General features: G+C 33.8%; 2 protein-coding genes and 1 pseudogene across 2 annotated transcripts; 2 read left to right on the top strand and 1 right to left on the bottom strand.

Moving 5' to 3' along the window:
- On the bottom strand, nucleotides 1-3,199 carry LOC143552122 (polyadenylate-binding protein-interacting protein 11-like). Its single transcript, XM_077042414.1, has 9 exons — nucleotides 2,861-3,199; nucleotides 2,057-2,167; nucleotides 1,935-1,979; nucleotides 1,786-1,858; nucleotides 1,575-1,687; nucleotides 1,361-1,468; nucleotides 1,198-1,266; nucleotides 663-724; nucleotides 1-440 (listed from the first exon to the last, which is right to left on the bottom strand). The coding sequence occupies exons 1-9, from the start codon at nucleotides 3,134-3,136 to the stop codon at nucleotides 383-385; spliced, it is 915 nt and encodes a 304-aa protein (XP_076898529.1). The 5' UTR covers nucleotides 3,137-3,199; the 3' UTR covers nucleotides 1-382.
- A 4,415-nt stretch (nucleotides 3,200-7,614) lies between these two features.
- LOC143552117 (pentatricopeptide repeat-containing protein At5g59600-like) lies at nucleotides 7,615-9,613 on the top strand (annotated as a pseudogene).
- A 935-nt stretch (nucleotides 9,614-10,548) lies between these two features.
- Nucleotides 10,549-14,922, top strand: LOC143552095 (prolyl 4-hydroxylase 1-like). Its single transcript, XM_077042391.1, has 12 exons — nucleotides 10,549-10,705; nucleotides 12,193-12,240; nucleotides 12,316-12,384; nucleotides 12,649-12,701; nucleotides 13,029-13,094; nucleotides 13,209-13,283; nucleotides 13,379-13,453; nucleotides 13,547-13,617; nucleotides 13,710-13,761; nucleotides 13,850-13,939; nucleotides 14,030-14,122; nucleotides 14,622-14,922. The coding sequence occupies exons 1-12, from the start codon at nucleotides 10,642-10,644 to the stop codon at nucleotides 14,727-14,729; spliced, it is 864 nt and encodes a 287-aa protein (XP_076898506.1). The 5' UTR covers nucleotides 10,549-10,641; the 3' UTR covers nucleotides 14,730-14,922.
- Nucleotides 14,923-17,571: the final 2,649 nt, after the last annotated feature.

Here is a 17,571-nt window from a genome sequence, read left to right as displayed (position 1 = left end):
TAGGATTCTAAAATGACTCGTTTTGACCAGTTACCCGACCGACCAGCTAAGTTAGACCCCCAACTAAACCTTTTTAATATAGATTTCATGATATCATTCCTAAACTAAGTACTTGTCTACTACAACTATATAAAACCAGAACTAAAGGGAATGAATAATAATAGCATGCTACAAACCATGCTTTCCATGAAAATAACATCCAAAATTTATGGTTCTAAATTAAAACAAATCTATAGATAGATAGATAGATAGATAGATAGATAGATATACTTGGGCTCCAAAATGCATCAAACACTCAATGAAAAACATAATTTTAAACAGTTACTGTGTATCTACGTACGTATATTTAAATATAGCTATTGTCAGGACGTGTCGACATGTCTCAGTTCACTGTGGGGCGAGTTGAACGGGAACGGACAGGTGTCTTTGAAGGGCTTACCCTGCATATTAATAAAGTATCATCAAACAAGAAATTCGGAAGGACAGGTTGTCGTAGCTCGTAAACACTTAAATAAATTAGTTGACGTTGAACGTGTTCGACCCATCACGCCCATTTGTCATGTTTCAATTTTAGCTAATTTTCAACACATTACCCATTTTAACGGTTATCATAAATGGGTTATAACCGTCACATGTAAGTGTTTATAACGAGATAAAAGTACCTTATTGGCAATGAGCCCAATACTGCACCGCTACAGTTCAGAGCTGCAATTGCACTCTCAGCCTGAAATATATAAAACATTATCAGAAAATACTTAACCATATAAATGGATTATAACTGTCACGTGTAACTCTTTTAGCTAACGAAAATCAAGAAATATCAAGTTTAACTTGATGTTGGAAATTGATTTAGAACTCGTTTAAAATATGAAAAAGTGCAAAACGATCTATATTCAATAAAACCATTTAATGATAATAACCATTATTGGAAAATACTGAAGATATGATTACCAAAAGGCAAAAATTTGGGTGACAAAGGGAAAGTAGCGAAATTTTTCAAGCTATTATTCCATTTTAGCACAATCTAAAATATACACTTTAAAACACTAGTTTTAATTTTCTTAGTAACTTACACTAGAACTGAATGCACTCTATTAAAATTTAAAAGTAACTTCTCATCATGCTACACGATCCCGTTTAACAAATATAATGCCTTTTAAGGAAACAAAACAAGCTAAAAAGGTTAAAAGAAATAACCATCACAAACTCCACAAATGCAATACGAGACGAATGATGGTAGTCTCCAAGCAATCTCAACCTGTAAACCTAAAAAAAGTAACAAATTCAATAGCATACGGTTAACAATCCAGATCAAAACAAAGGTATCAAATTTTTTTTTTAAAAAAAAAAAGATATAAACCTCTCCGCAAAATGATTCAAAGAAGAGTTTGACATCAGCCTGAGTAACCTTTTTATCTATGTTGGTACAATAAATAGTCCTTGCACACATTTCCCTTTCGTCCTCAGACTAAACACAAATAACGGAAAAGATAAAAGTTAGCACTAGGCTGCTAAAGCACATACATAACTTATTAGATCTTCACAAATTGTAGTAAATGTATCAAGAATCTCACTCGAGGCAGAAAAGTTGGATTGACGGGTGCGATTGCAGTTTTTGAAGGCAAGACCCTAAGCGGGTAGAACCCGAGCATTGTTCCAGCAAGATTCAATGCAGTCTTTGCCCCTTCTGCAAGTAACCAACATAAAAACTGACATTATACAAAGCACAAAATCACAAACAAAACTTACTAGAAGTAGAGAAAGCTAAGTGTGCGATATGCATACCCTCATCAGTAAACTCAATAAAAGCAAAACGAAGAACGGAATTAGGGTCACCGCATACCCGACAATCAATAACCTGTAGTGACAGCAAGAAAATTTAGATTTTGAAGACTACGAGTCCATGATAATATGATACGGATAACAAAAGTTACCTGCCCACAGCTAAGAAAAAGTCCCGCAAGTTGTTCTTCAGTAACCTAAACTCAAACCATGACCAACCAAAGAAACATTTAAACGTTGTTAAAAAAACTTATTACATTATATGACTCTTTACCTGCTGATCAATGTCAGATACATGAACTGTTCTCTTAATGGCATCTTCTTGTTGTGCCATATTAGTTCGGCTATTCAACCTCCTCTTTCCATTACTATAATTACCTTTCTTCTGATGATCATAATTCAGAAACAAAAAAAAAATGTTAAACAACAAAAAACTGTAAATCAAAATTAGGTAGGGGTGTGCACGAAACCCAAAAAACAAACTGAAACAAAAGCCGACGGTTTAGTTTTATGTTTTTGTAAAATCAAACTTAGGCATCGGTTTTAGTTTTGCATGTAATAAAAACCGAACCGGATTGAAAGAATTATCTATTTATTAATTTTATATTTAAGTAACTTATAAAACTTTGTATAAATATGTAACTTGAAAACATTTGCCCAAATCTATTATAATCAATTACTTATTAATAAAATGATTTAAGCTGAAATTCATTATTTCGTGCAAAACTTTTAAGCTCAAATGACAAAACCAAAGCCAAACTGAGCCTACACGGAAAACCAAAACACTGAACCAAAAAAAACAGTTTTTTCAACGATTTTCAAAATTCAAAAATTCAAAAACCAAAGTTTCGGTTTTCAGTTCGGTTTTTTAGCCCAAACTGAAAAAACTGAATAGTTTTCAAAAACTCAAGAACCAAAGTTTTGATTTTTGGTTCGGTTTTAGCTCAAAACCGACCCAAACCGAACCTAAACCAAACAATTTTAAACACTCGAAAACCGAAGTTCCGGTTTTCGCTTCTGTTTTATCCCAAACCAAACCGCGCACACCCCTAAAACTTAGGTTTTCACGAAACCATACCCTTCCATTGGAACCAGCATTGATGTTTCCAAACCCTACATGATTACTCTGCACCATAAACTCATTCCCACCACCATAACCAAACAGAGCAGGCGGCGACTGCAGCGGAACCCTAACGTAACTTTTCGGGACAAATTCCTCAGCCAAAGGATTCAGTTTCAGATCCCTAACCTCCTTCTTATGATCTCCATTCCCATTCACAATCGGTGACTCGTCCAATTGATTATTATTATTATTATTATTATTATTATTGACACCGTTCTCAACAACCGCCATGAGATCGATTAATTAATCAATTGACTGACTGATTGACTGATATTATTATTATTATAATTGAGCCTGTTAGTATAGCGATCAAAAGGTTATTAAATTGAATTGAAAGTGAAACCTAATTTGAATTGATTGATTGATTGATTGATTACCTGTTAGAAGAAGAGTCTAGAAATGAGTGTTGGTCATTGATCGGAAACTGCAATTGTTAAGCGATTGATTGATTGATTGATTATTATTTATGAGAATCAGATTAATAATAATAAATTATTATTATTATGATTAGAGATTTGAAGGAGAAATAACGAACCTGAGAAAAAGAGGAGCTGGGTGTGTATGTGATGTTCTTCGTATGGTACGTCTTTGATATGGCACAAGGTACAAGATGAGTAGTATTTATTATTATTATTATTATTATTATTACTTATTATATTTTATTGTATAATTGGTCTTCTAGTTTAGTGACAACGAGATGTTTTGAGGTGCAAAAATCGAGTATTTTTAGAAATCGGGTCGGATAGGAATCAATTTTGAGTATGGTCGGGTTTTGACCGGGTGTGCTAGGTTTGGGTCGAGTATGGGTTTTAACCTGGTAGAGGTGGAACGGTTCGAGTTTCGTTCGGTTCTAGGTACGATTTATTCTGAGGAACCAAAACTCGGTTTGTACGCGCGGGTCGGGTTGGGTAGGACTGGTTCCGGTCAGATCCGGAACTAGGTTTTTTGCCCACGTATAGGGATATTGTTTACAATTTGGGATCTTTATGGTCTCAGGTTCGAAACCTAACTTAATGAGGTCTTCCGGTCTAGTGACAAGGAGTTCTAGGCATAGTCAAAAATCAGATACCGGTTCGGGTAGGAATCGGTTTCAAGTATGGTCGGGTTTTGACTGGGTGTGTCGGGGTTGGGTCAGGTCTAGGTTTTGACCTAGTAGAGATGGAATGGTTACGAAAGGTTCGAGTCTGGTTCGGTTTCGGGTCAGATCCGAAACTAGGTTTTTTGCCCATCTCTAGGGATATTGGTTACATTTTGGGATCTTTATGGTCTCATGTTTAAAACCTGACTTAATAAAGAATTCTCAAAGTAACATGTTTTTTATATAATGTTTCTAAGTAAGTTAGCTTTGCTATTGGTGGGATATACTGAGTACGATGATGATGATGATTTCTAAGTAAGTTAGACTTAACACATCAAAATTAATATAGACAGTCAATAACCAGTTTCATAAAAACTCATTTGAATATTAGGATAGCTCCAAAGACTGATTAAAAGAATTTATTGCTATTGTTAATTATTTACTTTTTTGACATATGTTTCTTGACTAAAGTGACACTATAATTTTCATTTAAAAGTTTTCTACATATGTAGCTTTCCATGTGATTAATGTCTTGTTCTCTTATGACTTTTGTTTTTTCTTATATTGTGACTACAATTGATATTATTATTTTGAGGTCTAAATGTAAGTAACAAAGAGAGAAAAAAGTATCAATAATGATTGTTTTCCTTGTTAAGACTTTTGTAGTTATTCTGTTTGAAATTGGTTTTGTATAGTTCTTGTGAATTATGTTTTTTAATAACTAGAGTTTCTATTAAAATGAAAAATATATTTTAGAAGAAGTCTTAAAACAATTTGTTTAGAAACAGACGATTTAAAGATGGTTAGACTATTAACAACGCAATTATTCGTACGCCATTCGTGGTGAGGTGACGTGCGCATGTGGGGCGTGCAACATTGAGGCACCCTTAATTCATGAGTACACGTCTTGTCTACGTGCGGTTTACATACGTATTATTTTTTCTGTTATTTTGGTTTTTTTCATACAATTAAATTTTATAAATATAATGTGGGTTCTAGATAAAAAGTTGTTGTGTTATATGTGAAAAGAATAAGTATATATGGTAAAATGGTAATGTTAGGGATAAAAAAATGTGTTCAGATAAGAAGTTGTTGTATTATGTTGACTTAGACCTGTATATAGAGAGAATGAGTTACCACGTTGCATACATTTTTAGTATATTTCAAATATTAGCACAAAAGCTTCAACACAGTATATATCAAGATCTTAGATTTTCTTGTTAACAATTTGACTCCAATATATTACCATAGATGAAACATGAGATTTTATATTTTAAGCTACCAAACAATATGTGAGGAAACAAAAGAGGAAATGTAATGTTAACAATTAATATGTTATCCTGTTTTTAATAAAAAGCTAACCATTGTTAATAGGGGATTAAAGATGACAAGTTTATAAATTGTCGGCAATTGCATAGCATGTTTTATGTTGGCAATTTCGAATTAGTGCATTGGTGTGCAAGGCAATATAATTTGGCGAGTAAAGCACAAGTTGAACGGAAAGCTATTACTTTTTAAACAAGTCAAGGGTTTAAGTTGTTAGGATAAGGTTTATTTAAAATTAGATCCTATTGTTTAGGAATCTTAAATTATAGTCTAACGTGTCTTAGTATAGTCTATATAAATCGTGTAAAGTTAAATTATTGTAATTAAGTTTTGTGATATTCCTTAATATAATAAACGTTTTGGGCGTTTTACCAATAATTCTATATACCAATAATTCTATATACCAATTCATAATATATTTAGTTGTAATCGTACATCCGACTTTAGTTATCTTTAAGTGAAACCATTTTTGTCGATATGTATCTTTATTCATTGTCTAAAAAGAGAAAAGTTTCCTAGAATAACCCCGTATACTTTTTAGAAAATATTTTTTATAAAGTATTATAGTAGGTGAGTTCACATTTCTTGAAAATTAAAAGTTTCTATTGTGTTTTTATATGATAAAGTAACTTATGCAATGCCTGTGTTCATAGGAAAGATTGTTTGGTGAGACATTGTAAAGTACAAATTTGTTTGAAAATTATGAGGTAAATAATTTGCTCTACTTTTGCTAAGAAGGGAATTATGATGTTTAATTATTCGAAAACACTTATAGATGGATAAATCTTAACCTTCTTCCATGGCATAGGGTAGATACTCTATTAACCGGACATGTTGAAGATGAGACACAAACATTATCTTAAGTAAATGGGTATAAGTAGACACCCCTAACACCCTGGACTTGTAGACACATACAATCATATACTTAATAAATTTATCTTTAAGTTAATCCAAAATGTCTACTTGACCAGTCAAAGTAAATAAAATGTTCATTCGGCTAGTCAAAGTAAATAAAATGTTCATATATGATATATGATAAAATATCTACTAAGCAACGTCGATATTTGTATCAGTATTAAATCTAGTTCTCTTTTTGAATGCTCTTAATATAAGAAAAAACATATTGTTGAAAACAATTATAAATCAATAAAAAAAAAGAACAAAGACTTAAAATCAGTAGATTTTAATAAGTTTGTAAAATAATAATAAAAAATTAAATTTTAGAAAACAATTTTAAAAAGGTTTTTTATTTAGATGGAAACAAAATTGAAGATAAAAATATATTTCAATATTTTAGTTCATTTTTCAATTATCTTTTTAAAAAATAAAAATAAAAATAATTGAGATGATTTTTACCCAATAAGATTATGAGTGAAAAATGAAAAATCTATCTAAAATCACCTATTTTAGTAAATAAGTTTCAAATTTCCTATTTTGGTAAATATTTATTCCTTTCACCCCATTTTGGTAGAAAACTCAACTTTTATCAATAATGCCCACCCTCAACCTCGTCAATCCGCACACTTTTAAATCATTAGCCAACAAGATTTTCAACAGATAAGTTTCTGCCACGCGTCATAAAAAAGATCACTGGAGCCAAGCAGTCAACAATTTTTATTTTATTTTTTGTTTTGCTTCTGATGAGATTTTCTGGCTAAGTGGCACAATATGGTTGGTTAAAACTTCTGTCAAGTAATGATCGAAAAGTATATTGGTCGACAAGATTTATGGTAGACCTTATAGGAAATAAGCTGGTCAAATAGATATTTTCTTAACTTTGGCCGTTCAAATTGACATTTTGATCATTTTCCCTTAGAATGAACAAGCTGCAACCCGTCAAACCCTCCACGCTACTAATCATCCGTTTACAACTCACCTCCCCGCTCTCAACTCGTCATAAGTCACAACCAGCAGGCATCGGCATCGGCTTTCCTAAACATACCCACCACCCGCATTGTTTACCAATCAAACACACACAAACCTCACCTCCATTCTTCGGCAAACATACCCGCAAACCCTACCAATGACACCGACGTCAGAGTTACACTGTTACTACACAGTGACTACTACCATACCCAAGGATGTCCATTCCACTCGTATGTCCTTTTGATTGAAGCAGTGAACATTAAAGTATAATCTATGAACTACCCGTTAAATAGTGAGCAATAAAGTCGACTGGATATGAGAAACATCCTAAAAAAACATATTTCAGTCAACAAATGATAACTTTAACCCGTTAAACAATGAACATTTCCGTCATTTTTCAATAATAATAATAATAATAATAATAATAATAATATATATCCTTCTTATTGAAACAATTATCATCAAACTATGAACTACCAAAAACACCTTTCATCTCATTACTTTGCCAACTTATTACAAAAATGTTTAAAATCAAAATCATTAAACCCATGCAAACAAATCCATGCTTTAATCCTAACATCAAACACCAACATGAATTCATACTCTCTACATTCAAAACTAGTAGCTGTTTACTCAACCTGCAATTGCTTCAATTCCGCATACCAAATGTTTCAAATCACCCAAAATCTAAACATATTCGCATACAATTGGATCATATTCTCATTAACATTCAACGGCAGGTTCAAAGAAGCAATAAAGTTCTTTAATTTACTCCAAACGTCACAAACCCTAGTGCCCAATAGCTATACCTTTTCGTTTTTGTTAAAGTGTTGTGTGGGTATGAGGGATTTGGGTAAGGGTAAAGAGGTCCATTGTATGGTTAATAAGTTTGGGTTAGGGTTTGATTTGGTAACAGTTAATGGGTTGATTGATATGTATTGTAAATGTGGGTGTTTGGGTTATGCACGCCAGGTGTTTGATAAAATGCCTGAACCGGATGTCGTGTCGTGGACGAATATGATTTCGGCGTATTCGAATTCCTGGCAGGTTCAGGATTCGAGGTTTTTGTTTGAGAGGATGAAGGCGGACGGGTTGGAACCGAATGAGTTTACGTGGAATGCGTTGATAACCGGGTAGGCTAGAGTTGGTGATTGTGACGGTGCGAGTGATTTGTTTGGTAAAATGAGTAGAACCGGGTTGATCCCGGATGTGGTTACATGGAATGCGATGATTTCCGGGTTTGTTCAAAGTCAACGAGTGACCGAAGCGGTTGAGTTGTTTAAAGACATGTTGGCAGCCCGGGTTAAGCCCAATCCTATAACGATCACGGGTTTGCTCCCTGTGTTTGGGTCAACGGGCTCGGTTAACAACGGGAAAGAAATTCACGGGCTTGTTTATCGAACACACATGTATGCTAACGTTTTTGTAGTGAGTTATTGATATGTATTCGAAATGTGGGTACGTTAAACACGCGAGAACAGTTTTTGACATTACGCCGGTTAAGCACATTGCTTCATGGAATGCTATGATTGGGTGTTACGGGAAACACGGGATGGTTGATTCGGCTATAGAGTTATTGGATAAAATGGAAGTCGAAAACGTGGAGCCGAATCAAGTTACATTAACATGTGTTCTTGCTTCTTGTAGTCATGGTGGGTTGGTCAACAAGGGGTTGACTTTGTTCAAGTCAATGCGAGAAAGTCAACGGGTCGAGATACGGGCCGAGCATTACGCGTGTGTGATTGACATTCTTTGTCGGGGCGGTGAAGTTGAAGAAGCGTATGATTTGGTTCGAGAGTTGGGTGTGGGAGTGAGTGATTCGATGATTGGTGCGTTTTTGAACGGGTGTGTGGTTTATAACCGGCCCGATTTGGCGAAAAGGGTTGGTGAAGTTGTGATGAATATGGAGGTTAAAAGACCAGGTGGGTTTGTTACTTTCAGTAATGTTTATGCTGGTGAAGGTGAGTGGGCTAAAGTTGAAGAGTTGAGAGATGTGATGAAGTTGCAAGGGGTTCAAAAGCAACCTGGGTTTAGTTCTGTGTACAATAATATATAGGTTTTGTGTTAGGGTTGTTCAAAAAGCTCGAGGCTATAAGCTCGGGCTTGTGGCTCGCTTGATAAAAGCTCGAATAAAACTAGCTAAAAAAACTTGATTTGAAACATCCTGAGCTGAGTTGACTCATTTTTGTAACCGAGCCAAAATCGACCTAGGCTCGGCTCGTTGGCTCGATCTTAATCTCGTTTAACTTCAAAATCGAGCTAGAGCTTTAGTTGAGTTGCCCTGTTTAATTTCGAGCCCGAGCTCGAAACCACCCTGGCTCGACTCGTGAGCAACCCTATTTTGTGTTAATGTGATGTGATTTTTAGAGTTTTTGGATTTGTGATTTTGTTGTTTTAGATTAATTTTTGTAGTTTAATTGTTTACTTATTTTTATAGAGATGATCAATGGGTTAGTTATTAAAGGTTGTGCTCCTTTGAATAATGATATGAGTTTTAGGTTAAAATGGTTGGGTAATTGGTTTGATTTGAGTTATAATTTGACTCTAACAAAGCCAACTGAGGTAGGGTGTTCGGTTGTATTTTCGGGTTTGAGAATTTTAATGCTATAACCGAAACCCGAACGCAATCTCTCTCAGGTTTGGATTATTCGGGTTGGGTTTTTAGTATTTGATATACAAGACTAGAGAAAAGTTAACGTATAAATGAAATTAAAGTGCTAATTGTGATAATCAAGTAGCAGATTATACATACAAGTAGAGTAATTGTGTGATCCCAAACATTTTTTTAAACTTTTCATAAGATATAAGGAGATAAGAATAAGGATCACAAACTAGAGGTGGGCCAAAAAACCGGCTAACCAAACTGACCCAAAAATCAAACCGAAACCGAATTGGTTTGAAACCCATTATGTAAAAACCGGTTTGGAACAGACTGAAGCCAAAGGTTTACCAAACCAAAACCGATCAAAACCTGAACTGAAACTGATCGTTACTTGGTCAAGAAACTGGTTTCAATCCAAATCGAAACCGATCATAAACTGGTTTTTTACTTTTGCTGAACAAACCGAATTGGTTTCAATCTAAACAGGTTTTGAGTTTTAAACCGGTTTGTGCACCACTATCCCAAACACCTCTTAAACTTTGAACTCTTTTACCTAAATATATTTAAAAAGTTACAACTACCAGCTAGTTTTGCTAAATATACTTGCGTTACGACGCAGTAACTTGAAGTTTAATAACTCGATTTGGTAGTGATAAAGACGCAAAATTGAGTTTAAAACTAGTTTCTTGGTTATAAATATAGAGTGTTAAAAACGGTGGGCGATAATAAAGTCATAATAATAATAATAATAATAATAATATAAGCAAGCGTTAAAAAACAGGTGGAAGAGAGAGAGAGAGAGAGAGAGAGAGAGTCATCGGTTGTCAACAGCAAGCGGTTCGATCGGCAACGGAATAACCGGCGATGGCATCTGCAATGAAAATCGTAATCGGTTTACTCACACTTGTCACTGCTGGAATGATTCTCGGTAATTCATTCATTTATTATTATTATTATTATTATATTCATTTCTCACTAATCATTCTATTGATATAAGTAAATGGTAGTAAGATTAATAATGTGGATTATGCTAATAGTAATAAGTTACTTCCTCATATTGCCTGCGTTTGTCTGTTCATATTTATTTTACGATATTTTATTTTGTTGGTTGGTACCAAAGTTTTTAGGTCAAATCGTGAGCCAAACCGTTGGTAGTGGGACGTGCACGGTTTGGTTTGGTTATTAGTTTCAATCAAATGAACCAATTGTCGGTTTTTGGTTAGTTCTTTCGGTTTGGTTAATTTCGGTTAATAACCAAAATCAAAATTAGGCTAGTTTTTTTTACTGAAATAGTATAAATAGATGAAACAAATGGTGGTATAAAAGCTAGAAGTATATGAAAATATGAATGGTTCAGTTGGGTTAACCGCAGGTACAAAAGGTAACCGATAATTGATTTTCTGTAATTCTGGTATGGTTTCGTCAGTTTTTGGTTTCGGTTCAGTCGTTAGCTTCAATCAAATTAACCAATTGGTTTTAGGTTCGGTTAATAACCAAAATCAAATTTGGGCTAAGATTTTTACTGAAAAAGACCTTAAATGGATGCATAAATACATGAAATGGAGATAAATATATGCATGAAATGGGGTATAAAAGATAGAAGTATATGAAAATATGAATGGTTCGGTTCAGTTTATTTGGTTAACCACAGGTACAAAAGGTAACCAATGATTGATGTTCGGTCAATTCCGGTACGGTCGTTGATTATCGAAACCAAAACCGAACGTCGAAAGATAAAACCAAACCAAACAGAGCCGTGAATAACGGTTTGGTTTCAGTTAGTTTCACGGTTTGGACGAAATGTAAGATCAAAATTAGCACACTTAATTTCATTTAAGTGTGATATATATAATAAAAGTGTTCATTTAAGTGTGGCATTTATAATAAAAATGTATTAGATAATATATATATAGCGTATCATAATCTAAAGGTCCGGTTCGGTTTTATACGAGTTGAAAATTGAGACTGACCGACAGAAACTTAAGAAGAAAAAAAAACTCGACAGTGAAACCAAATAGATGGCCGGTTTGTGCAGTTTCACGTTTTCAAACCGAATGGTGAACACACCTATATTATTCTGCTGTTGTTGAGAGTGATTTTCATAAATGTTCATTTGTTGGTAAAGGTCATAGTTGATGATTAGTGATATGAGCCTAAAAATTTGGTTAACATAGCCATCTTCTATAGAAATATTTTCGTAACTCCAAATTGCAGTTATCAAATTCCGTTTTACACTAATATACAAATTTAACCCTTTTTCATGTGTATCTTAATGTGTATTTACACGATTTGTCAGAGCTGGGAAATGAAGAATACAAGTTAGCCAATGGGCTGAATGTTAAACACTATAAGATAAATACTTTATAAGATGTAAATCAGCGTGTATTTAATCTTGCTGTGCTAATCACAATGCAGGAGCTTTGCTTCAGTTGGCGTTTATTTGGAATTTGGAAGATTCACATGGTATAATATTATCTACTTTATTAGATTTCAGATTTTGCATGTAGGTGTTTTTATTTTTATTATGTGTATTTGTAGGCTCTGCGTTTCCTTCCTTTAGAAGAACACTTGTCGGTCGGAATGTTGGTGGAAATCAGTCGCCTGCAGGTCGGTATGTTACATTTTATATTTCGCAACAATCTACTTTTTGTGACTTAATAATATCATGATAAATGAATCATTTGATATTTCAGAATTTTATAGTTAGCTTAAGCACGGCCAATAATTTCTTAGTTCGATCCTCGAGACAATTAAGAATTATAACAGTCTGTTCTTTGTGTATGTTTAATAAGAAAAATTATAAGCAAAAAAGAAAAGTGTGATGCAATTATTCTGTTTCTAACTTTGTCTTTTTTTCTCTTATGGTTTCAGTCGTATCTAGCTGGGGGAATGACAAAGACGCTGCAATTTTACGCATCGGATATGTATGTTTTTCATCTAAATCCATTTTTGCTAGTTTTATATTGCAACCTTATATCAAGCACAACTTTTAACTTATTTGGAATTTCAGATGTTAAATTAAAATCATTGAGAACCACATGAAAGAAATACACCTTCATATCTATGCAGAAAACTGTAGATAAAGAAGTTTAGTGGTTTACATATACAGTTGAATAGATGACCGTTCATATGAAAATAATCCATAGCTCAGAAGGATGAAAAGAAACAACACACACACACACACACACACACTCACTATCACATATTACTTTATATCCATGTTTTTTGTTTTCATTTTCTGTATTTTGCAGGTTAAACCTGAAGTAATTAGCTGGTCCCCACGAATTGTTTTGTTTCATAACTTTTTAAGCGCAGAGGTACACAATATTCACTATGTTATTCTTGGTTAACCAATATTATGCTTCATGTTGAACAGATTTTTTCTAGTTTACATCAACTTTACTCTTTACCCTTTGGTATGTTTGTTATAGGAATGTGATTATTTAAGAGAAATAGCCAAGCCTCGCCTTCAGGTCTCAACCGTTGTGGATGCAAAAACCGGGAAGGTACGTTAAAAGTATATATAGAATGTGAATGATTGTGATTTAGAGTTTTAGTAAAACAGGAATTCTAATTTAAAAATCTTTTTTGTCATCAATAGGGAATTAAGAGTAACGTTCGAACAAGTTCAGGCATGTTTTTAAACCATGAAGAGCGGAAGTATCCAATGATACATGTGAGTATGCTTTCCTTGTATTATGTACACACATTTATCATTTGACATGTACAGTTAAATATTGTAATATATTCTTTTTATTTGCAAAATCAGGCAATTGAAAAACGAATCTCTACATTTTCTCAAATTCCCATTGAAAACGGAGAGCTGATTCAAGTGTTGAGGTGAGTGTTTTACTTGATGCTTTTAATCGGCATTAATTTACAGGAATACTAATACATTTTCAGCATTAAAACTAACATCTACAGAAGCACAGGTATGAACCAAATCAGTTTTACAGACCCCATCACGACTACTTTTCTGACACGGTAAACAAAATTATATATCCATCTTTTAGTCTTACCTAATTTGCTCTTTAACCCTTTTTAAACTTAATATTATATTATTTTCTTGTAGTTTAACTTGAAGCGTGGTGGTCAAAGAGTAGCTACAATGTTGATGTATCTGACTGATAATGTCGAAGGCGGAGAAACTTTTTTTCCTATGGTAAGAGTTGCATGCTCACCTTTTAAATCTGCTGTGAATATTATTATTATTATATTATTTTCTTGTAGTTTAACTTGTTTAAAATATCAGGCTGGTTCAGGTGAATGCAGTTGTGGTGGAAAGATGGTGAAGGGACTTTGTGTTAAACCGAATAAAGGAGATGCTGTGCTTTTCTGGAGCATGGTTTGTTCTTTTAAAATTGCTTATTTACCCTTTCATAATACTAAAATATTATTGACTAGGGTGTAAACAAGCTGAGCCCAAGCTCGTTTAGGCTTGAGCTCGTCTCGTGAGTTTTTTTTAAGCTCAGGCCCGATTCGTATTATTGGTTAATTACGTATTTAATTATTATTATATATTTGAGAAAAAAACCTTAAGCGAGCATGAACTTGGCTCGAGCTCGTGCAATATCTTAAACGAGCCAACGCTCGGTTGTTCAGGTGAAATTAATACATAGAAGTCATAAAGAGTTCAAATTTAAAAATACATAAAGCTTGAGATTGGGCTCGATAACTAAACTAGCTTTATTTGAGGCTCGGGGTCGGCTCTCTTCGAGCTTTTTATCGATCCAAGCTCGAGTAGCTTGCGACCAGCTTGACTCATTTGCACCCCTAACTATAATGTTGAGTGATGTATTGTTTTGTGGTTTTGTAAAAGCCTAAAGATTTGTGAAACAATGCAGGGGCTTGACGGGCAATCGGACCAGGACAGCATTCATGGAGGTTGTGAGGTTCTCTCCGGAGAGAAATGGTCTGCGACAAAATGGATGAGACAGAGAGCTACTTCCTGAAGATTATTATTATCAGTATGCTAAATTTATCTGTGATATTTACAAATATAGTGTCTAGTTTTTTTGTTTTTTTTTTTGAATTTATGAAAGCCAATACAAACAAGTAAATTGAGACACTGTCAAATTTAGCGTCGAATTTGGACACTTTATATCATGCAAAACTCGTATAATAGATGCCAAATTTTGTTTTAGCATGGTTACTTGAAGGAGCGTAGTAGTTTCTGTGATGATATTATTCATCGTGTTAGTGGGGTTGGTAGCAGGTAATATCATTTATGGCGGTTGGTTTTGACGATGGGCGAAGGAGTTGATGATGGTTAGGGGGGCAATGGGTAGGCGGTGAACTGGTGACGGCAGACATGACAAACATTAACAACTGATGGCTCTAATCCATTTGAAGTTTGAACAGATTTTAAATAAGCTATTCTTATTTAAGTGACCCAAAACAAAAAATGAAACATTTAACTAAAAGAATTGTCACATGGTGATAGTCATGCTGGAAACTAATGTGTGTGTATTAATGTTCTTATCTTTGTTTTGTTTAGTAGACTTTTTAGATATTTAAATCTTAATTTCATTCATGTAAACTAAACGTTCTTCAAATGGTGAATAAAAGGCCATAGTCACCAAGCCCATGTCATGCGTGACCATCAAAAGGGAAGAAGGGGGGGGGGGGGGGGGTATTCCAAAGATGATCACGCGTCACCATCTGCCACATCAAACCGCATGTGGGACGAGTGGACGACCCAATATCCACCTCACTTTACGCGTGAGGAAAAATGGGTTATACACTTATACCCACAACCTTAGTAAGTGACCGCTAGGCTGCTATTTTGGTGTTTCCAGTTTCCACTTTATTAATTTATTTATTAGCAAAATAATAATCTGCATACATAAATTTATTAAGTGTTTTTATTTTGTTAATAAATATTATATTTGATAGAAGTGCAAGCAACACCAAATTTATAAAGAATATTCTATACATGCATTGATAAATTATATATCATATTGTCTTTTTCGTGAAAATAGACATGATAGTGGACTAAACTGATTCTACTTTACAAAAAAAAAAAAAAAAGTTGTGTTTTCCACTAGGTAATATTGTTGTGAGAGGCATATATACCTGCATTGCTATTCAAGTCACCAGACAAAAGGCAACCATGGGTTTTGGTTGGTATCTTATATTTCCCACCATTCTTTTCTTTTTCCAAACTTTACTTACATGATCATATATTGATGATAATATGATATGAATAGATATCCCAGCTACACGCGGCTGGAAACCTTATAACTTATAAGTTAAAAGCTGATAATTAAAGTACATGTTTGTAGCATGCTACTTACTTTCAAAGGATAAATTATATTCAGATAGATGAAATTCTTAACATTTATTCGTTGATAGTAATCCTATAAGTTGATCTATATATAAACCTGAATCGATCCGTAACAAGTACTCTAACACATTGATTTACTCAATGGTTTAAAGTTTAAGTCAGTTATGTAACTAGAGTAAAGTTTGTTTTTGTTTTAACTGAAAACATGTTTATAAGATAACAAGCCCATTATATGGTTTTGGTGATAAAGTTAACAAAATGGTTGTACCTTTTCTTTTGTTTTAATTGAATACATGCTTTGTTACTATGTGTTGTAGTGCAAGCACAATCGACATTATTGTCGTCAAATCCAAAACATTGAAAATGTTTTGTTGTTTTAGAAATTATTTGCCGACTCATGTTCTAAGTTGTTCAAATATAAAAAAAGTGTAGGTTGGAAAGTAAATTCATGAATAGTTTAAAAGATTATTTCTAGTTTTATCAAGCATATACCTAGCTAAAATGATATATATATATATACACACACGATCGTCAAAATTTAGTTGAATGCTATGAGAATCACAACACGTATGCATATGTGATACATAAGATGGAATGTAACCACCTAATCGTCACTCTTTTCTTTCTCACTCTCTCTTCGTGAACTACATATTGCTACATATTGCGTTAGTAGGAAAAACATTATGTAGAGTCACACATTGTTTACGCAACATCTATATTAATTATATAGAGTCTAACGTTAGAGATTTGCAATATTTAGCTATGTATTTTATTTTTATTTTGTTGCGCTAGGGTTACTGGTTACCTATGCTTGATTACAAAGTTCTGGTACACGACAAAGAGATGGTAGCGCCGTGCCATTTGTGAAATCTAAGAGAATGCGATGTTACATATGTACATATGTATGACATCTATGTGAGCATGGACTATATATGTGTATGTATCTATATGGATTTATCCATGTGTCATGGATCGATCAAGTAAAAGAGACATTCCAAGATATACAACTGATTGGTCGACAACTATTTCTTTCAATATGCCAACCACTTTTATTTTGTTGTTACAACCTTTCTAAAGCCTTTGTCAATTTTGTTACATAAAGATGTGTCTAGGGTCTATTCTTTACTTTTGTAACAAGGATACCCCTTGGTGAGACCACCCATAGTGGGAGAGATTGGAGAGGAACACCGCCCCCTTTGAGAAGTGACTGAGAATGAGGGACGAGAAATATTTCTCGTTCAAAATGTTGGGGACCACCTTAATTTTATTAATTTTTATTTACATAATCACTAAGATTGTGACACACATATTCCCCAATCTCTCTCACACATGACACACAATACAACCTTAAAATGCAATCCATCTTCTTATCGACTGTACGTCACGTGACACACTTCTCCTCCATTCCTCCTACCACTACGCATGGTCTGACATTGTTTTGTTACTTTAACTTTGTTTTAAGGCAAATATTTATATGTATATGTTTTGTTAATTTATAGTTTGTTAAA

This window comes from Bidens hawaiensis, unplaced genomic scaffold, assembly GCF_021521415.1.
Source record: "Bidens hawaiensis isolate Kalapana, Puna unplaced genomic scaffold, B.hawaiensis_p1.1 tig00016775_1, whole genome shotgun sequence".
Classification (NCBI taxonomy): Eukaryota; Viridiplantae; Streptophyta; class Magnoliopsida; order Asterales; family Asteraceae; genus Bidens; species Bidens hawaiensis.
This window is presented reverse-complemented; position numbering and strand designations above follow the sequence as displayed.

Excerpts from the sequence above, each read along its gene's own strand:
- LOC143552095 (XM_077042391.1), top strand. The coding sequence starts at position 10,642 with ATGGCATCTGCAATGAAAATCGTAATCGGTTTACTCACACTTGTCACT. Across the intron at positions 10,706-12,192 it reads CACTGCTGGAATGATTCTCG|GAGCTTTGCTTCAGTTGGCG; the intron begins GTAATTCATTCA and ends ATCACAATGCAG. Across the intron at positions 12,702-13,028 it reads CAATTTTACGCATCGGATAT|GTTAAACCTGAAGTAATTAG; the intron begins GTATGTTTTTCA and ends TGTATTTTGCAG.
- LOC143552122 (XM_077042414.1), bottom strand. The coding sequence starts at position 3,136 with ATGGCGGTTGTTGAGAACGGTGTCAATAATAATAATAATAATAATAAT. Across the intron at positions 1,859-1,934 it reads TTTTTCTTAGCTGTGGGCAG|GTTATTGATTGTCGGGTATG; the intron begins GTAACTTTTGTT and ends CTGTCACTACAG. Across the intron at positions 1,469-1,574 it reads ATCCAACTTTTCTGCCTCGA|TCTGAGGACGAAAGGGAAAT; the intron begins GTGAGATTCTTG and ends ATTTGTGTTTAG.